Here is a 21,435-nt window from a genome sequence, read left to right on the forward strand (position 1 = left end):
CAAGACTTCTGGGTAAACTGTGCTCCACAGGAGCAAGGTCCACTGCAGCATGCCAGTGTCTGGAGAGCGCCACAGGCCCCAGCGGCTTTAGTTCTTGTCCACCTGCACAGCGCAGCTGCCATTGCTATCGAGCAAGTTCACATATCCAGGTGCTTGTAGAGCCTCCGACTCTTCTCTTTTTTATTTCTGTTGCCATGTTTTTTCCAGGGCTTCCCGGCCACATTCTCAGAGCTCCCAGCAGCCACAGTCACCAGGCCACTGCCAGGCTTGTACCCCATCACAGCCTGGACCCCTTTGGTCAGTGCTCTGACATTCTCCTGGAGAGGATACAGGAGACATGAGCAGGGCAAATCACTCAGCACCCGGCACTCCTCTGGCTCCTGTCGTGCCTCCCCCCCACAGGCTTCTCAGCACTCTCTCGTAGGTGTGTGGAGCCAGATGTGGTGATGCACATCTGTAGTCTCAGCACTAGGGAAGCTAAGGTCAGCTTGAGGCATAAAGCAAGACCCAAAAGTGGGGGTGGGGGGGGGGGTGGGAGCTGAGTTAGATCAGCTGTTACAGGGGACTCGCATTCAATTCCCAGCACCATGTGTGGCTCAGTCATCAGCTGTGAGTGTGTACACTACACAGGTGTCAGGGCCCATGAAGGCCAGAAGAAGGCATTAGATCCCTATACCTCAAGCCACCAGAGACTATGAACCCTGTGGTGTGGGGGCTGGGAGTCGAACTCAGGTCCTCTGGAAGATAAGTGAGTGCTTTTAACCACCAAGCCACCTCTCCAGTCTACTAGATGCTTAAAGTAGTAACTATTTTGATTTTCAAATGTATTGGATAAGAAGTTAAATACAGACTTTAAAAAACTCACCTGATGGAAAAAAATTTTGTCGACCACATTTTCAATCTGTTTGGCCTTTTGGGTTCTGCCTGGCTGTAGTCTCACTTCTTCACCTTTTGTTTTGTTCTCTAGAAGTTGCTGGTGTTGGTGCTGGAACGAAACGGGGTCTCTTCCAGGAGGAGAGTGGCAGTACAAAAGTTTACCCTACGGAGACAAGAGGAGCGCAGTGTAACTGTGTTATCTCAGGAGGGCAAAGGTCATTGAAAACCTGGCAGAAGCAGCTTTCTGGTGAGCTAGTTTCGGTCTGCAGTAACTTCACGGTCCTGGCTTTACACACCAGCCCCTCTAAGGACCCCGGAGTTTACCATGACTCTGCCCTCTGCTCCGGGGCCTTCTTTCACTTGCACGTCATTTCTCCTAAGTGTCCTCAGTGTTCTTACAGGACACAGTAACCCTGGGAATGCTAGGTTACAGTCTGAAATCAAGACTGTTTCCCAGGGCTGGGGCTGCAGCTCAGCAGTAGAGGACCTATCCCGCTTGTGTAAAGAAAGGCCCACAGGCCAATCCCTGGCACCACTAAAAACAATGTACCCCACCCGGCTATCAGCCCACCTCAGCGGAGAAGCGTCTCTGTCACAGGCTGCTGTTAGCTGAGCACAGTGGAGGAGAGAAAGCGTAGGCAAAGGCGGTCAGGGGCAGGACTTACCTTGACGTAGTCCTTTAGGATGTAACGTGCGGATCGAGGTTGGTCAGGTTGTCCGTGTGCTGTCATGAATCCTCGCATGCCTGTGAGAGGAACCAAGGGTGGGAAAGCTCCATCAGTAGTCAGCATCACAGGAATACTGAAGTGATATGAATTTGGTCCTCCCCCCAGACCCACAAAAAATTAATTACCTCTCGTCCTAGAACATATTTTATCATCAACATTTGCTAATGCAGAATAGACTGTGCAGCTTTATCTGATTCTTTTTGTTTGTTTTTTGAAACAGGGTTTTTCTGGGTAGCCTTGGCTGGCCTGGACTCTCTTTGTAGACCAGGCTGGCCTAGAACTCACAGAGACCCACCTGTCTCTGCCTCCTGAGTGCTGGGACTACAGGTGTGCGCCACCAGTCCATAGCTTTATCTAATATTTAACCACCACCTAGTACTATGACAGGCACTCTGAGCTCTCACTGGTAGTTATTTCTTCTAGCCCTTGATTTTAAGCATTTACTCATGGAGGCCAACAGCAGAAGAGTATTTTCTGCAAAACCAAAGGCAATAGTGAACATGCCCCAATGTAATAACTGCACCTGCTGCGGCTTCCCAAACATACCAACAAGACTGCTGTGATCCTCACTTAGTCAGCAGTGGGAGAGCACAGCTGTTTGGGCAGAAACGCTGGGTTCAAACCTCAGCCCCTGTCCCTTTGTTGTTATATGTGGCTAGTTTCTGTGTAATCCTCCCTACCACCCTTTCCATCTATGCTGACCTTCTCAATTTACAGGAAAATATTTAGAATCCTAATTCCCATCACACAAAAATAAAGTTGGATATATTAAAACCCCTAAATGTTGGCCAAAGATGGCTCAGTTGTTACAAGCATGAGCTGCTCTTGTAGAGGACCCAAGGTCAGGTCTCAGCCCCATGTCCAGTGGCTCAAAGCTGTCTTTGATTCCAGCTCCCAGGAATCCAGCCCCCTCCTGACCTCAGAGGGCAGGGGTTCATGTGTACAACCCCCACAGAAACATGCATACCCCCCCCCACAATTTAAAATAAAATCTTCCCCCCCCCCAAACAGGCTCTCTCTGTGTAGCCTTGGCTGTCCTGGACTCACTTTGTAGACCAGGCTGGCCTCGAACTCACAGCGATCTGCCTGCCTCGGCCTCCTGAGTGCTGGGATCAAAATAAAATCTTAAAAAGCAAAACAAATCCAAGTTTTCAAGTGAATGATACACAGGTACACTCTGACAACAAGGAACTGTCCCCACCCATCTGATCTGCCCTCCCCACCGCACACATAGAACATCAAGTTTAGGTTAGCTCCAAAGGAAAAATAGTACAGTGTAAGTGGTAACTATTATAATGCCCAAGAAACCAATATAAGCACAGAGTAAGGGTGGGTGGCAGGGAGGGTTACACAGAAACTAGCCACACACAACAACAAAAGCTTTACAAGGGGGTTGGACAGAGAGGACTCACTGGTCAAGAGCACTGGCTGCTCTTCCAGAGGACCTGGGTTCGATTCCCAGCACCCACATGGCAGCTCACAACTATCTGACTCCAGTTCCAGGGGATTTGACACTTTCACACAGACACACATGCAGGCAAAACACCAATGCACATAAAAAGAAATAAATCTTTTTTTTTTTTTTTGGTTTTTCGAGACAGGGTTTCTCTGTGTAGCCTTGGCCATCCTGGACGATCTGCCTGCCTCTGCCTCCCAAGTGCTGGGATTAAAGACGTGCGCCACCACACCCGGCTAAAAGAAATAAATCTTAAAAAAAAAAAAAAAAAAAAAAAAAAAGGCTTTATAGCTGGGCACAGAGGCCCGCACCTGTAATCGCAGCACTCAGGGAGGCAGAGGCAGGTAAATTTCTGTAAGTTTAAGGCCAGCCTGTTCTACAAAGTGAATTTAGGACAGCCAAGGCTATACAGGGGAAACCTTGTTTCAAAAAACCCCAAACAAACAAAAGACTCTTTGCTAATTAAAACAGAGACAATGCATAGGAAAACAAAACAAAACAAACCACCACCAGCAAAAATGTGATTTCTAAAAGCAATATAAAAGGCCAACAAACTGGAGGAAAATGTTCCAACTCCTCCAGCATGTAAAGATATTCCTAAGCAGGGCTGGAGAGACAGTTAAGAGCATTGTCTCCTCTTCCAGAGAACTAGAGTTCAATGCCCAGCACCCACATAGCGGCTCACAGCTATCTGCAATTCCTGTCCCAGCCTTCTGAGGCAAAGCACACACATGATAGGCAGACACACATGTAGGCAAAACAGTCATTCCCAGAAAACACAAGACAAAGCAGCTGAGTTTTACAGCATTCACCTTAAGTCTCGGCACTCGGGGCAAAAGCAAGTGATCTGTGAGTTCCAGGCTGAGGCTGGCCAGGGCTACACAGGGAGACCACCTCAAGCCAACACCCAGTGGCACTGGAGAAACGGCTCAGTAGTAAAGACCATGTCCTGCTATTGCAGAGACTCAGGATCTAAGTTTGATTCCCAGCCCCCATGCTGAGCAGTTCTCAACCATAGGTAACTGCAGTCTAAGGGGGACCTGGTACCTCTGACTGTCATGGGCACACAACCACACACATACATAACTTAAATAATACATCCTAAAGCTCCTCCTGGATTTGATGCTTGTGATTTACAGTGAGAGACAACTTACACCCATAAGCCGTCAGCAGCTCTTCTGAGGTGGGAGGTCGGTAGGGGTCTTCATCTTCTCTAGGCTTTATAATGTTAATACCATAGGTAGCTTCCAAAACTCGCCGTGGGGATATGCTGGCAAACGTACAGTCGTTAAGGAATCCTCTGGTGAGCTGTCTCCCATGCTGCCACAGCACGTAAAACATGTTACTTGACTGCTCTGACACACGTCCCCTAAGCACAGTGCACTCATTCATTTCAATTTTCTTACACACACAACCAGTGATCACCTTAAATGTATCCTTTAAAACAATAAGCCAGGCCAGGCATGGTGGCACACACCTGAAATCCCAGCACTCAGGAGGCAGAAGGATTTCTGTGAGTTTGAGGCCAGCCTGGTCTACAGAGTGAGTTCTAGGACAGCTAGGCAAGGCTACATAGAGAAACCCTGAAAAACTAACCCCCCCCCAACAAAAAACAAAATAACAACAAACAAACTGAACAACCCAAAACAAAAGAGAACCAAAAAAACCCAAACCAGATGGCTTATGCCTGTAATTTAGCACTAGGAAGGCTGAGAGGTGTCTGAGTTTAAGGCCAGTCTGGGCAACACAGTGAGTTCTGGGCTAGCCTGAGAAACATAGTGAGACCCAGTCTTTAAACATACATAAAACAATCATTAAAATATTATCTCTGGGGCTAGAAAGATGGTCCAGTGGTTAAGAACACTTGCTACTCTTGCAGAGGACTGGGGTTCAATTCCCAGCACCTACAAAGGAGCTTACAACTCTCTGTAAGTCTAGTTCAGGGACCCAACACTCTCTTCTGACCTTCAAGGATACGAGGCATGCAAGTAGTCCATAGACAGACATGCAGGCAAACACACAGACATGAAAAAAAAAAAAAAAAAAATATATATATATATATATATAAAATCTCTGATGCAGACCTTACCAATGTTACTTTAAGGGACAGTATTTATAAACAAGCTTTAACCCTGAGAGACTCCCAATGGAGATGTAGGCTCCTTCCTAATGCCTACAATGATACTGTCAGAAGGGAGTATGCAGCCCCCAACCACTGCAGCCTCACACACACTAGCAACCAGAAACAGAAAGGATATCAGTGACACGGGTGGGATGTGATCTCTCATCTGGTCAATCGGGAGGATCCCATTGCAGATCATCTCCGCTTTGGTGGACACGAAGGATGGCATCACCAGGCCCGGGCAGTCACACAGGCAGAGGCCAGGCTCCACGTACAGGGTCTGAAAGACACACAGCAGGTTATGACGCGCACAGAGCAAGTGGGAGGGAAGAGCAGTGCTTAGTGCCGTGGCAAAGAACTGGGACATACCTGGAAGTGCTTCGTGTGGCCTGGAGTGGCAGACACGGACACTTTCTTGTTGCCCATGATGGTGTTGATGGTTGAGCTCTTACCAACATTAGGGTAGCCCACCTAGGAGAGAATCAGAAGTCAGCTGCGTGGGAGAGATGCTGAGGGGGCGAGGGGCGCTGCATGTCTGTTCATTTCATGTTTCTTGGCTTCATATACTCAGACACATCTCTGACACGTGGTGCAGCCATGGGAATCTACTACAGATCTGGCTGTTGTCCCCACAGCAAACCTCAGGCCCTGGTGCCCAGCACGCTCCCTGATGAGGAACTTCACTGTCTCCACTGCATCTTCAATAAGCGGGTGACGCCAAAGCACCAAACACTAACGATGACTTGCGAGCACCTAAAACTGTGTGCTTTTAGTCAGGCCAGCAGAATGAGGTGGGTGACGGCAGAACAGCAAGGTAAGCTACTCTCCAGACACCCAGAGTTAAGAATTCAGAAAGTGAGGGAGGCTGTAAGACACAGGTAGAGCAACCAGGTTTTTTGATACACATGAAAATGAATTTGAGAGAATATAGCCTTAAATGTCATAGAAATTAAGAATTTTTCCATGTTCATTCCAGTCAGTCGAGTCTGGAATTAGGAATTACACTATACCCAGAGAGACCTTTAGCTAGTACACTACAACAAAGTGCCATTTTACTACAGCATTTTTAAAGAAATTATTTTTATTATGTGTATGGGGGTTATGCCTTCATTTCTGTGTTGCAAGACTGCGATTCTCCCTAATGGCACCCGAAACAGTGTAAGCTGGCAAGGGCCACAGGATGTCAACAGAACACCTCACTGAAGTCTGGCGACAACAGCAAAAACTTTCTTATTATCATCTCTCTGTAACTGATGGTGACAAAGATCTGAACTGAAGGAAACTGTAGAATACACTTAATATAAACATGTAAGGAGACAATATAAACCCTGAGGTGTCTCCTTCAAGCTGAAGCCTGCCCCTCACACACCCATGCCATGATGCCAGAAGCCTGACTGGGTCCATGTGTAGTTCTGGAAGGACAGAGAATCTTACCAGCCCAACAGTCACTTGTCCATCTTTCACCCTCTTTCCAGTGTGCAGCTTCTTCAAGAGCTCCAGGAATTCCTGCTTCGACACCAGGTGGCTACAATTGTTCACTTGCTCATTTTCTGTTTTTTTTCTGTTCTGAGTCTCAGGATTTGTGGTACAGTGTTCCTTGCAGTCCTGGTCACAGTCCTCCTCCTCAGGGGTGCTGTCTTCTTCCGAACACGTCTGCCAATCTTCCTCCTCCTCCTCCTGCTGGCAGTCCTCATACTCACTGTCACCTTCGTCACTTTCAGACCCCTCACTGAGAGAGAGCAAATCTCTGTGTGCAATTTCATCGTCACCCAAACTGGAGTGTTCAGACTCAGACTCAGGACTGTTTACTTGGTCCTGATAAAGTAACAGAGATCACAAAATGTCAGGCCTGTGCAACTGCACTTTACACACACACACACACACACACACACGGGCAGCACTCCAGCAGAGTGTCCCAAGGAAGGCAACAGAGGCAGACCTTCACTTCTGCTGCTGCTTGTGCTAAGGCTGAGCCCGGGGGCTTTTGCATATGAAGCAAGCACTCCACCACTGCCAACCTTGCCTTGCTTTTATAATTGCTGAGATAAGTCCAAAAGTACCACTGACTCCTGTGTGTGAAAGTTAGGGGATGCAAAAGCTCACTCTAGATTGGCTGTTATCATTACTATTATTATGATTATCCACTACCACAACAACAACAACACACCACCACAAGGGTCTCAGGATGAAGACCAGGCTGGCCTTGAACTCAGAGACTTGCCTGCCTCTGCCTTGCAACTCAAGGGAGCTCCTTCCGATGGGATTAAAGGCGTGCACCAAACCACCCAGCTGGCCTAGACAAGCACTTACTTGGGTCGCCATGCTTGAAGGCCAACACTTTACTCTCTGAGCTATCTTTCCAGCTCTAGAAACTTGGCTCTTGCTACATGTGCCCTAGCAGACAACATGTGGGATAAATGATGTGCTCACTTAGACTCCATTAATTTTAGTGGTAGAGCCAACAGAAACAGAGGAGAGCCCCAAAATGGTGTCTGTGAGATATCTTAAGGCAAAAAGTGAACAATTTGTACAGGAAGGAACCAAGAAGACAAAGAACAAATCCTCAGATCAAATAGTAGGGGACTAACTTAGCTTCACTGTGGTGAAGACCTTTCTGAATTTAGAGATTAAGTAAGAACGAGCTGCTTGGGTGGGAGAGATGGCTCACCGGCACTGGCTGTTCTTCCAAAGGTCCTGAGTTCAATTGCCAGCAACCAGATGGTGGCTCACAACCATCTGTAATAGGATTTGATGCCCTCTTCTGATGTGCATGAAGACAGCTTACTCATACACATTAAAATAAATAAATAAATCTTAAAAAAAAAATAAAAACAAACAAACAAAAAAACCGAGCTGCCTGGTGGTGAGGCCCTTGTCATTGCTGGAGATAGAACTTACGCATGCTCGGCAAACCCTGTACCCATGTTACACCCTCAGCTCTCATGAGACAGTGGAGAGAAAACGTGGCCACCTGACAGGGAACCAGAGGAAGGGAATTTCTTCTTTCAGTTGGAGCTCATAGCGCAGTAAATAACGAGCCCATCCAGGAGAAGGTGTTATAGTCACAGAACCCATCTTTTTTTTTTTAGTTTTTTTGAGACCAGGCTTGCCTTGAACTCACAGAGATCTGCCTCCCAAGTGCTGGAATTAAAGGCATGCGTCACCAAGTCCAGCTGAACTTATATATTTATTTATTTATTTTTTTTTGAGACAGTGTCTTTCTTTGTAGCCACGGCTGTCATGGAACTCTTTATATAGACCTGGAACTCAGAGAGGCCCTCCTGCCTCTGCTGGGATTAAAGGTGTTTTCCAAGCTGGGCACGAAGGTGCACACCTGTAATCCCAGCACTTAGGGAGGCAGAGGCAAGTGGATCTCTGTGAGTTTGAGGCCAGCCTGGTCTACAAAGTGAGTACAGGACAGCCAAGGCTACACAGAGAAGCAATGTCTCAAAAAAATGAAAAAAAAAAAAAAGCCGTTCTCCACCACGCCCAGCCTGCACAGCACCTACACCTACACTCACACCCATCAGAAAGCTAAAAGATGACTGGCACAGATGAGAGGGAGATATATTCCTTCCAAGTGTCTTCTAGATATCAAATATCCCACGACTAAATTTTTAACAGACTTGAATTGTTTTAGTAAAATTTGGGTTAAAGATAAAAGATATGGCATAATTTTTTTTGGGGGGGGGGGCACAGGGTTTCTTCCTGTAGACTTGGCTATTCTGGATTCACTTTGTAGACCAGGCTGGCCCTGAACTCACGAGATCCATCCGCCTGCCTCTGCCTCCTGAGTGCAAGGATCACAGGTTTGCGCCACTGTACCCGGCTAATATATCTTAATTCAAGTAAACCCAAAAAAGACACTATATCCTTCAGCTGTACCCCGTGTACTGCAAAATCATTCAGTGGTACTCTGTGAAGTTTCTCATAACCTTATGAAAGGCCCTACACAACTTTCTAAAGTTTAAAAAAGTTAAGGTCCCAGATGTGACACTGGACATGTCAGATTATATAAAATCACAAAGTATCTGCATGGTGGGATTAAAGATTCTAAATATTTTCTATAGGCTATCCTGCAATCACAGCACTGGGGGGAGGAGAAGCACCAAACACAAGTAATTCTTTTTTCTTTTTGAGACAGGGTTTCTCTGTGAAGTCCTGACCTCGATTTGTAGACCAGATCCACCTGCCTCTGCCTACAAAAGTAATTCTTACAAATTGCCAATATAAACAAAGCACATTAACCAGAACTCAAAGTAACCCTGAAACCCACTTTGAGGAAGGAGGCCCCCAGCGCACTTACCTTCGAATCACCATTTAGGTGAACAGTTTCTGCCAAAGCTGACCAGAAAATAACCTTCACACCTTCTTTTTCAAAGTGCGTGGCCCAGGCCAAACGCTGCTCAGCTGTCAACAAGTCTGCCTTGTTTATCAGAATCACGTTCTCCTTGGCAGCATCTATTTCTTTCACGTAGCATTCCTATAAAGACAAAGGCATTTCTAGTCTGATCACACAAATGTCGTTATCTATACTGCAGATTCCCAAGAAAAGCTTTTATTACCTTCTCATTTTAAATAACTTTTTTTGTTTTGTTTTGACTTTTCTGTGTAGACCTGGCTGTCCTAGAACTCACTCTATAGGTCAGGCTGGTCTCAAGCTCAGAGATCTGAGGTTGAAATTAAAGGCATGCACCACCACTACCACCAGGCGTAGGTCAAAGAAGGACTCTGAGGAGCAAATTCTCTCCGTCCACCTTTACATGGGTCCATGGGTCACACTCAGGTCAAAGCAGGCCCTTAAACGTCACTCCCTCCCAAGTGATCCTCTCTGTGAGCTCAGGAAAGAACTGTTTCCATGAGGAGTTTTGTTACTTGTGAGTTCAGAGAAAGAACTATGCTCTTCAAATGGAAATATGTACATCACATATATTTGGTGTTCGTGTTCAACTCGATTCCATCATATTAAGTAATCCTACACTACTGTTTTTTATTAGCTTAGTTTGTTTGAATAGTAGCATATGTGTAATACGGTGGGAGAGAGAACTTAGGGAGATGGATTGAACAGTGACAGGAATATACTAAATAAGAGCAATTGCCATTCTGACTCCATTCTGAGTTTTGTCTCCTGAAAACAAGAGACCAGCAAATGACTAGCAATAAAGTGCCTTCTAAGCCAGCAGCTAGAACACGGCATGCAGATGTCTGTGCTTCCTGCAGATGGAAACAACTGCTGGAGCAAAACTCTTGTCTGAACAGTGGCAGTATATAAGCTCCTGATCTCACAAAGGCAGGGCAGTCCAAGCCACACGCTAGAGAAGGCAGAAGGCTTGCCTCGTCACTGCTGAGGAAGGCTGCCCTTTCTAGACTGTTCCAAGGATCCAAGTCAAACTTTACTTACCAAATCCTCACATCTAAACAGGAGCGGGTTTCGAGCATCTACTATCTGGACCACAATATCACTGGGGGAAAAAAGTGAGACAATCCAGTTACTGTAAAGAAACCATTGACTGGCACGGTAGTTGGCACAAAAACTCCCAGCTGGTGAGAGTCCGCAGAGTAAGTGTCTGTGGAGTGCTCGCTCAGCCACAAGCGGGAAGTCTGCATCCCACATCCGTCCCTCAGGGTGCAGGGAACCCTGAGCAACACTGAAAAGCCAGGAGCTGAGGACCAGAGTGAAGCAGTGTCTTCTAGACACAGCAGGGCCAACGCACTCGTGAACTCCGCAGCCGTGGCCGCCCGCACAAGAGCCAAAAAGGGTCAGGTCTGTCAGCATTCCAGGCTGGGGTGGGAAAGTGCCGACACCTGAAGGCTTCCAGAGTTTCAGTTTTCCTTATGGTGTGGCCCCTGGTTCATCAACCACCCTGCTCCAGTGGAGGTCCCCACACCCCTGAGTATACAGGAAGCACAAATTGGACTCAGTGGGTTATAAAAAAAAAAAGACAGATGTATGCAATTCTCCAATTAGAAAAACATTAAAAAAGGAACCACTGCCACGTATTAATGGTAATAAGAAGAAATACTTTCTATACATTAAGCAGTTGACAGACCAATTCCTTAAGACATAATTATTCTCAGGTTTTATAGTATATATTACAGTTATATAATCCGCCTGCAGCTAATAAGTGATGAACTCAGAAAGGGTACTCACGCAGTCTGGAGCAGAGGCCCTGCACTCCAACATTTCCCCCTACCCGACCCCCAAATTCAGTTTAGAGGGCACAGATGACTTTTCATTGCTAAACCTTCCATGATGACTTTTGTTAGCTTCTGGTCAGAGAAGAGCACCCTATCTACCCCAAGGTGGAGTTTACTAAATATCCAGTCTTCGATATGAATTCATATTAAGGCCCCCATACTAACTATTTGTTAAGAGCTCCCATTATAAAAGCTTTTAAACCCAGGCTGCTGAAGAGGAGAGCTTATACCTAGCCAACAACCACCCACAAGTTCAGAGACGTGTTTAAACAATAAAAACATAACTAAGCGTGAGCTTACAGTGCCACAGACAAGCATGAATGCCAACTTGGATGTCTGTCACATGTACTATGGGACAGTCAGACAGCTTTCTGCAGCTGACAGCAAATGCCTCCAATCCAGCAAAATGTGGAGGAAACACACAGGCCTGCATGATATTGAACACCGTGGCATTTCCCTGCTCTCAGAGGCCTCCTCCCTTCCCTCAGCCTCTGTGGCTAGGGAGATGGTGAGGGCCCTGTGGCTACCATTGGAAAGAGATACCCTGCAGTCAACATCACTAAGAGCGCTCCCTCTAAACGTTAATTTGGTCAGCCAACTTTGTTTTTTGAGACAAGGTCTCTCTGTGTAGGCACCGAACTCACTATGCTGGTTTTTCTGTGTAGCCTTGGCTGTCCTGGAACTCTCTTTGTAGACCAGAGTGGCCTCAAACTCACAGAGATCCACCTGCCTCTACCTCCCTGAGTGCTGGGATTAAAGGTGTGCAGCACCACGCCCAGCTTTTTTTGTTTTAAACTTTTCTAAACTAGTTCCATTATTCCCTTCGTCGGGGCAATACTCACTTTCAAACCATTAAGGTAAAAACTGCAAAAGCTAGCAGCATAAGCCACAGCAAGGCAAATGAGCACTAGCTCTGTCTGCAGACACAGGGAAGGGACGAACAGTTTGGAATCAGCAGGAAGGGGCACCCTAGGCCAGCCGCGTAGAGTTAGGTAACAGAAACAGTGCCAACGCCTGACTTGAGCGCAATGTTCTTTGCCTCGCGCCTCAGCACTTCCCTGCAATTCCTCCGTGCTATATATAAAATCTTTTTGATAACTGCTGTTGAAATTAAAGAGACAGATGGCTTACTCAGCCAGTTAGCAAACAGAAGACATCTGCCACAGGGAAGACATCAATACACTATTTCCTATTAAAAATGAGGCAGTAGTCATTTCACTAATATTTCTGGATAACTCAGCTGCTTTTGTGTGATACAAACCATACTGTGTGATTGAAACACATTGTTACAATACAGAATGTCTTGGCAAGATGACTCAGGCAGTAAAGGTGCTTGCTGCCAAGTCTGATACCCCGAGTTTGACTCTGGAACCCACATGGTGAAGTACAGAACTAATTCTCCTAAGTTATTCTCTGACTTCTACAGTGGCAGTCCGTGTCCATCCCCACCATGTGTATGCTCATAAATAATTAAATATAATTTAGAATTTTTAAAGGAAATATAGTAGCAGCTCAGCAAGTAGTACTGTACTCCAACTGAGCCTACAATTTCCAGCCTGTACAGGCTCACTTTGGGGAACCCAGATGCTAATTTAGGGGCATTAAAAAGTAAATACAGTGCAACTCTGTCAGTCCTGGAAGACTGAACATGTATGGTTATTTTTGGCCCCTCTTAACAGTCTATAAGAGAAAAGTGACCTTCAGTAAAGAGCAAGAATGACAGCCACCAGACATGCCCCTGAGGGAGAACAAAGGCTGCTTATGGCCCAGGGGCCCATGTTCCATGTCTGTCTGAACAGTGAGTTCCCAGCTTGGCTTCGCCGTTCCAACTCAGCTACCCAACAGCATCCCTCCAGGCCAGCAGCAGAGGGCTGAGGCTCACTATGGGTAAGATGAGCCTGGGAGTTTCCAACTGAACTCAGGCACGGGACAAGATGGGGAAGGGAGGTGCTGTATGTAAGAGGAAGGAGAAACTGGTCTGCAAGGATGCTGGGCTCCTTCCTGTCACACACCCTGGAAATTCTGCCTTTCCCCCCCAATTTGTTGCGGCACATGTTTCGAGGTATTTTCTGAATTTCACTGCTATCTGTCATAACAGTTCCCCCTTTGCCTCTGATTTTATTACAGTCTTCTCTGTCATTCGGCTTGGCAAAAAATTTGTCCATCTTTACCATTTCCAGAGAATCAACTATTTCATTGATTTTTTTTTTCCTGTTTCCATTTTATTAATTTTGGCCTTGTTCTTATTTCCATTATTTCTATCTACTGATTTGGGGTTTAATTTACTCTTTAAAAAAAAAATGTTTTAGAGGAGTTTATTAACTGAGCATGGGGTAGGGGAGGGGAGAGGAGGAAAAAGGGAAGGGGTACCCGAGAAGGGGGGGGAGTAAATAGAGAGATGAAGTGGGGGGAGGAGGAAGTAGAGAGGGGGAGAGAGAGGAGGGAAGTGGAGGGGTAGAGAGCTAGTTCACTCTTTTTTTCCTAAAGCTATGCGGTATATATATATTTTTTCTAAGTGTTTTAGACATCTGTATTTATATAAACCACATGTATTCCTGGTGCCCATGGAGATTAGAAGAGGGTGACAGATTCCCTGGAACTAGAGTTATATAGATGGCTGTGTGCCGACATGTGGGTGGTGCTGGGAATTGAACCTGGGTCCTCTGCAAGAGCAATTAGTGCTCCTAACCACTGAGGCATCTCTCTAGTCCCCAACTTTGTGGGGGTTTTTTGTTTGTTTTTTTCTTCGTCTTCTGAGGCAGGGCGTGAAGGTGCTATGTGGCTAGGGATGAGCCTAAATCCTTCTGGAAAGGTTTTAAGGCTGTGCATGTTGGTATGGGTCTTTACTATCAGGGCTTGGGAGACTGAGGCAGGCAGATTTCTGTGACTTCAAGTCCAGCCTGGTCTACAGAATTCAGTTCTAGGCCATCTAGGGCTACAGAGAGACACCCTCTCTCAAAACAAGTAGGGAAAAATTAAGACTTTTATGTTATGTATTTTGTGTGTGCTTATGTATGTGTGCATGCCACAGCACACAAGTGCCAAGAGGATAGGCAGGCACCACCATGTAGGGCGGTGCGAATGAGAACAGCCCCATAGACTCATATATTTGAATGCTTGGTTATCTGAGTGCCATCTGAGTAGCACTACTAGTGAGGAATTAGGACGTGTGGCCTTGTTGACAGAAATGCCACTTGAGGTGGACTTTGGGTTTTCAAAGCCCAAGCCAGACCCAATGTCTCCCTCTGCTGCCCGTGGGACCAGACGTAGAGCAAGCAGCAATCTCTCTAACACCATGTCTGCCTGTGTGCTGCCATGTTCCCCACCATGACGCTGGAGTTTTCCTAGTGGTAAACCTCTCTGTAGGGAAACTGGGCAGGGATCAGCTGTGTTTGTTTGGAATACTCCAAGATCCTTGTATCTTTGTCTTCCTTCCTTGCCTCCCTCCCTCCCTCTGATTTTTCAAGGCAGGGTTTCTCTGTGTAGCCCTGGCTGTCCCAGAACTCATAAAGATCCACCTGCCTCTGCCTTCTGAGTGCTGAGATTAAAGGTGTGTGCCACCACACCTGGCAAGTTTTTCATTTTTTATTTAATTCTGCTCTCTGAAATTTTCACCTGTGCACATAATGCACCGTGATCACTCTCTCTCCCTCTCTCAGCTCCAGCCCAGCCCTATGCACACTTCCCCCTTCTTACTAGTTACTCCTCCTGCCACATTCAGACTCTGGTTTAGTCTTATGATCTGCTATAGTTAGTCAGGGCCACTCTCTGTCTCGCTGTGTAACTTAGTCCCCCTCCCACTGATCCAGCAGCTAGAGCGTACACATGTCAGCATCAGGTCCAGTGACAACACTGCAGTGACCTCATTAAACAAAGAAAACATTACTCACCTTCTCTCAATGACCCTCCAGAGCTGGCGCCAAAAGTCCAAATTTCGTTCAAAGGGAGTCAATATCAACTTTTGTTCCTCTTCTAGCCTGGTTTTTAGAACGAGAAGGTTACATCTCTGCCTGATCATAATAGTTTTAAAGAATTATGAATACTCACCTTCATTACATTTAAAAAGATACATACACAAATACTGTAAGTTATTATCATTGCTTATGGTACTGGGGATTATACCTAAGGTTTTGTGCAGGCCAAACAAGTGTTCTATTGCTCAACTACATTCCAGCCCTCTTTTCACTTTTTGTATAGCGCAGCAAGGGCTTGAGAACTGCCATCTTCCTGTCTCAGCCTTCTGAGAAGCTGTGATTATAGGCCAGCACCATCAGGCTGGCTCTGTCCAATTTATTTTAATATACCTATTGTTGAGTTGATATAAGAATAAAACTTGAGCTGGGCGTGGTGGCGCACGCCTTTAATCCCAGCACTCGGGAAGCAGAGGCAGGAGGATTGCTGTGGGTTCCAGGCCAGCCTGGTCTACAAAGTGAGTCCAGGACAGCCAAGGCTACACAGAGAAACTTTGTCTCAAAAAACAAAACAACAACAAAAAAAGAATAAAACTTAGTCACATTTATTATAGCCCACCAAAGTCACATTTTATCCTTAAGCCCTAGGAGGTTCTCTCACAACTCTTACTCGAAGCATGCTCAGTGGAGCACCTCTGGGCCACAGGACGGAACTAGGATAGAAAAGACTGGGCACTGCCTGTTCTTGCAGAGCACCCACATGGCAGCTTACAAGCACTTGGAACTCCAGTTCCAGGGGATCTGATGCCCTTTTCTGACCTCTGCTGGCACTGTGTAACATAGTGCACGCACACACGCTTAGGCAAACACACACACACACACACACACACACACACACACACACACACACACACGTGAAATAAATAGGAAGAAAAATGGAACAGAAAACTCACTAAGCGCCTTTGTGCACAGCTGCAGGCAGCAATGCTGTCTGTATACACCATAATGCACTTGGAAATACTACCCGCCTTCCCTCCACTTGCATTTTACTTATTTTGTGTGGATGTTTAGAGACAGTGGAATATTTGCAGGAGCTAGTCTCTCCTATCATTTGAGTCCTAAAAACTCAACTCAGATCAAGCTCAGCAGCAGGTGCTTCTACCAGCTGAGCTTTCTTGCTAGCCCCGGTATTTCCTTTTTAATGGAATCAAAACCTTAAGAGGCAAATGGCAGTGCAAGCAGAGATGGCCAAACCCACGGCTTCCAGGCAAGCCTTAAAGTCCAATACTCACCGGACAAGCTGGCGTCTCCATGTTAGGAAGTTATCCTTCTCTGCCTGTTTCAGGTCTTCTGGGCTAGTTTTTTTGTCCCATTTTGGTCTGAAACAATCATAGAGAGGAAGAAATTTGTTACATAAGCTACCAAAATAAGAAAGTCTGAATATAAATGGCAGCTAAGAAGGCAGCAGGAAAATTATGAATAGCTAAGAATATAGTCAGTGGTTATGTCTGCTTTAAATTTTTGGTTTTTCAAGACAAGGTTTCTCTGTGTAGCCTTGGCTGTACTGGACTCACTTTGTAGACCAGCCTGGCCTCGAACTCTGCTTCTCGAGTGCTGGGATTACAGATGTGCGCCACCATGCCTGGCCCTAAATTTTTAAAAATGAATTTAGTATTTTAAGCGTATGACTGTTTTTGACGGCATTTGTGTGCACTGTGGGCATGCCTGGTGCCTGTGGAGGCTGGAAGAGGGCATCAGATGCCCCAGAAATGGAATTACAGACAGCTGTGAGCTGCCACAGGTGCTGGGCACTGAATACAGTTCTTTGGAAGAGCGGCCAGTGTGCTTAGGCACTCTTAATCCAGCCTGGTTCTATCGTCTAATGATCTTAAATCCTTGCTCAACTTACCTCCTTGGTATACACAAGAACTGCTTGTTTTCTTCATGGAGTTTCTTAATTCTCTGGCTCTCCTCAGAAGACAGCAGTCCAGTTCTAGCCTCAGGGAGCACAAACTTAATATTAAGCTTCTCTGTTCACAGAAAAGAAAAGCACTATTAGTTAAGATGCAATTTAGAGGCTGAGGGTGTGCCTTAGCTGCTACAGGGCCTGCCTGGTGAGCATAAGTACAAGCTCCATCCCTAGGGTTTAGTGGTACACACCTGTCACCCCAGCACTTGGGAGTGGAGACAGGAGGATCACAGGAGTTCAGGAATTCAAATAGGGTTTGAGTCTGAGATACATAAAATTCTGACTCAAAACCCTAAAAAGGTATAACTTAAAGTAGTCAATGTTGATCATTTTGACAAGCCTGAATATCAAGTACTTCCTAAAACAGAATTTAAGCCTTGGGTTAATTTTTAAATCAACTTTTCTATGGAGGTAACTGCAAGACAGATCTTCACTATCTCACTAAAATTCCCAAAACACTAGGACTCCTTCCGGCGCTATGTCACAAAGTTCTATATGATAACTATACTTCATGGAAACAGAAGCAGAGGCAAGGATTTAGTACAAGATGTGTTCTATTTAGAGCCACTCAATTACTATAGTTATAATTTATACAAGAAATGTATTAATGGTCACCATTAGTGGCTATATCAAAATCAGCACCCCTGAGTGGCCGTCTCCTGTCCTATTACCTGGGCGTCACCGAATCTTCTGTCAGACAGAAGCCATTAGGAGCGTCACCTTTTGTGGCCTGCTGTTTTTTTTACAGACTGCTTTCAAAACATATAAAAGAATATTTTAAGTAAATAAAATGTATCTTTTAACATGATTCTATGAGTAGCCAGCACAAGGTCTGGGAGTAACTGGTGCTCAATAAAGGCATTTTGAACAAATGAATGAATGACTTGCTAAGCAGCATGGCATTTATAAGTCAGAGAAAGACTTTATTGTGCCACCTGTCAGGTACCCTTCCTAAGTGCTTAGAGCACAGGCACACACAGCAGTGACTGAACACAAGGTGCCTGGCAGCAGCAAGGATGTGTTGAAATTGCTATGATAAGGCACAATCTGAAGGGGTCCTGTTCTGTGTTTGAGCCAGGGTCTTGCCGTGTAACCGTGGTTGGCCTGGAATTCATACAGAGCCATCTGCTTCTGCCTCTGGAGTGCTGGGACTAAAGGCATGTGCCATCATCCCTGGCATCTGAGGTGCTCTTTAGAGATGAGTTTAAAAATTAAAGACAACAGTGTGGACCTTCTTTTATACCCACACTGCTCTTGGACTGATGACAGCCTACTTGTACGAGGTGACAAGGATGGACATGTAACCAGTGTCACAGGCACTAGGTCACAGACAACTTACCAGCTACGAACTCGGTCCCTGCAAGCTCTGCCGTTGCGAGGAAGTCCTCGAGGGAGCTCTGTTCTGTCACTGACTGAAGATTAAGACGACCCCAGTCATAGCCGTCATTGAGTTCACTCGTGTGCAACTATGAATAAAACACAGCGGGAAGAGTAAGGCAGAGCTCTGCTGCTCCTGGTCTATGCTCCCAAGGTGGCCTGACTCCTGTAGAATGTAGACTACCAACAACTAACTAACCCTAGCTAGGCTGGGGCACAGCTCAGCAGAATACTCGCCCAGAGCCGGCAATGCAAACCCCAAGACCAAATATTTAAACGAGCACGTGCTTTGCTCTGCAAGGGCACTTCCCTATCGTCATTTAATTTCATTTTCAGACTCCTCTGAAGTGAATTTTATTGAATCCTCACTTTACTGTATAAGAAACTGAGGTTTGGGCTGGAGAGATGGCTCAGAGGTTAAGAGCACCGGCTGCTCTTCCAAAGGTCCTGAGTTCAATTCCCAGCAACCACATGGTGGCTCACAAGCATCTATAATGAGATCTAGTGCCCTCTTCAGGAGTGCAGACATACACGCAAGCAAAACACTGTTTAGTTTATAAATAAATAAGAAACTGAGGTTTAAAGAGGTTAAAATAATTTGCTTGTAGTTGCAAACTAAGCAGAGAGGTAGAACTAGAGCCCAGGCTGTCCCGACTCTGCCAGCCAGTTAAGCAAACAATTTTTCATAAGGACCTATGAGAAGGAATGTTTTAAAGTCAGGCATGGTATGCCTGCTGTGATCACAGGAACAGGGGGCATGGGGGCTACAGGGCTAAGGGATACCCTGAACTGTGTACAGATCTGCTCCCATTTCCCCTTAGCTTTCCCTGCCCAAAATCCCAAGGGCCAGAAGACTGTCTTGCCTGGGATGATCATTAAAAAAAAAGAGCTAGTGCCCGGCAGTGGTGGCCCACGCCTTTAATCCCAGCATTTGGGAGGCAGAGGCAGGCCGATCTCTTGTGAGTTTGAGGCCAGCCTGGTCTATAAAACAAATCAGGAAAGTCTAGACCAAACAGAGAAATCCCTGTGGAGAGAGAAAGAGAGGGGGTGGGGGGGGGGAGAGAGAGAAAGGAACTAGCTGCAAATCCTGGTAAGCTGATTTTCTCATACAATCTAGAGTTTGAGATAAACCATCCTAAGTTCTATGCTTACTATAGATACAAACACTGTTTTTAAAAACAAAAGGTCAAGAAGCTTAAAATTAGTAAAAATCGGCATTCAGATTAATCAAATGTCCAGACCAGAATACCAGAAGCATGTGTTCCCCTCAGACTACCCAGTTGGGAAATGGGATGGTGCGGCAGACAAGCCGTCAAATATCAGCACCAGGTTCAGTGTCATCGCAAGATCTTAAGGAGAACCCAGGATGGTCTCAAATACTCTTGAGAAAGTAACAACTAGAATAAGCACAAAGCAAACCATTTCATTCACTTTTTCAGTTGCCATGTTGGGCTTTTCATTCATTCTTCTTACTGAGCTGGCCTCAAACGCACAGATATGCTTACCTCTGCCTACTGCGTGCTATGATAAAAGTAATTTCTATACTTCCTTTTTAAAAAAGGTTCCTACTATGTCCCCTAAGCTTCTAGAGACAGTGTTAACTAACTCTTTAAGCTAAAACCCGAGGGGCCAGCACTCAAGCCAGAGGCTAGAGGTTGAGGCCAGCCTGGTCTACAAGGAGAATCCAGGACAGCCAGAACTACAGGAGAAACCCAGTTTCGGAAAAAAACAAAACAAACAAACAAACAAAAACAAACCAAAAGGGGGAGCAGGCGGTGGCGGATGGCCTTTAATCCCAGCACTCCAGACGGAGGCAGAGGCAGGCTGATCTCTGAGTTCAAGGCCAGCCTGGTCTACAGAGCGAGTTTCAGGATAGCCAAGGCTACACAGGGAATTCCTGTCTCGAAAAACAAACAAACAAACAAACACCCAAGGGGGTAACACAAGGGAAAGCAGGGATCGGGAGTTATTTGTTTTTCTGATGGATCCACTTCTAGAAGATCGATTCTCTGGATAATTAAAGTCGGAAAGCTGAAAGAGCCAATTGTAGTGGCCAGGACGAAGGCCGCCCTGGGCCAACCTTGGCTGCATACAGAGACTCTGTTTCAAAATTTTTAGATAACAAGTTTATTTTCTTTTGAGAAATTTCCAAGAGCACCCATTGGCTTCTAGAGCAAAGATCAAACACAGACAACCCTTCCGACATGAAGGTCCCACTTCATCCCACAGTTAGTCCCGTTTTAAAGCCTCTCTCTCTCTCTGTGTGTGTGTGCCCTGAGCCTTGCTGGGGCCCGCTTCGAAATCCTGTCCAGACAAGACTTTAGGCTCTAACTTTTGTAGCATGGCGGCCCTCAGAACGAGACGCAAAGAATACGGATGCGGTACGGATTTACTCACCCAGGAATCAGTGTGACGGTTGCTGCGGCTTCGCTGAGTCTGATGGCGGAGAAGCACCCGGCCCAGAGACCCACCACCCGGCGCTCTCCTCCGGCCCATGGCCGCACGCTGACGACTCGAGCCTCCTCCACTCAATGTGAGACTTCCGCCTTCCCTGCTTTTTATAGCAGGAAGTGAGTGACGTAATGGACGAGCCCAAGTCGTGCACGCCCGAGGTATAGCCGGGGAAACGGAATGATTTATTTCAGAATGACTTTGGTAGATTTCTAGTTTGACAATATTATAGATAGGAAATGTAAAAATTGTCCTGGCCGTCATTACGTCTGTTCCCATGACTGTTTCAATTTTGATAGACGGGCCGGCTTAATAGAATGGTACATTCCAGATCTGTACGCCAGTGT

General features: G+C 46.0%; 1 protein-coding gene across 1 annotated transcript; it reads right to left on the reverse strand.

The window, feature by feature from the left end:
* Positions 1-20: 20 nt before the first annotated feature.
* On the reverse strand, positions 21-21,158 carry Lsg1 (large 60S subunit nuclear export GTPase 1). The gene is made up of 14 exons (XM_051150821.1): positions 21,035-21,158; positions 18,600-18,726; positions 17,201-17,321; positions 16,584-16,670; positions 15,271-15,357; positions 10,584-10,644; positions 9,489-9,665; positions 6,617-6,997; positions 5,552-5,653; positions 5,308-5,462; positions 4,215-4,330; positions 1,542-1,621; positions 866-1,039; positions 21-317 (listed from the first exon to the last, which is right to left on the reverse strand). The coding sequence occupies exons 1-14, from the start codon at positions 21,131-21,133 to the stop codon at positions 138-140; spliced, it is 1,947 nt and encodes a 648-aa protein (XP_051006778.1). The 5' UTR covers positions 21,134-21,158; the 3' UTR covers positions 21-137.
* Between the last annotated feature and the right edge of the window lie 277 nt (positions 21,159-21,435).

Source organism: Acomys russatus, chromosome 8 (assembly GCF_903995435.1).
Source record: "Acomys russatus chromosome 8, mAcoRus1.1, whole genome shotgun sequence".
Classification (NCBI taxonomy): Eukaryota; Metazoa; Chordata; class Mammalia; order Rodentia; family Muridae; genus Acomys; species Acomys russatus.

Excerpts from the sequence above, each read along its gene's own strand:
- Lsg1 (XM_051150821.1), bottom strand. The coding sequence starts at position 21,133 with ATGGGCCGGAGGAGAGCGCCGGGTGGTGGGTCTCTGGGCCGGGTGCTT. Across the intron at positions 10,645-15,270 it reads TGGAGGGTCATTGAGAGAAG|TGATATTGTGGTCCAGATAG; the intron begins GTGAGTAATGTT and ends TTTTTCCCCCAG. Across the intron at positions 5,463-5,551 it reads GCCACACGAAGCACTTCCAG|ACCCTGTACGTGGAGCCTGG; the intron begins GTATGTCCCAGT and ends TGTGTCTTTCAG.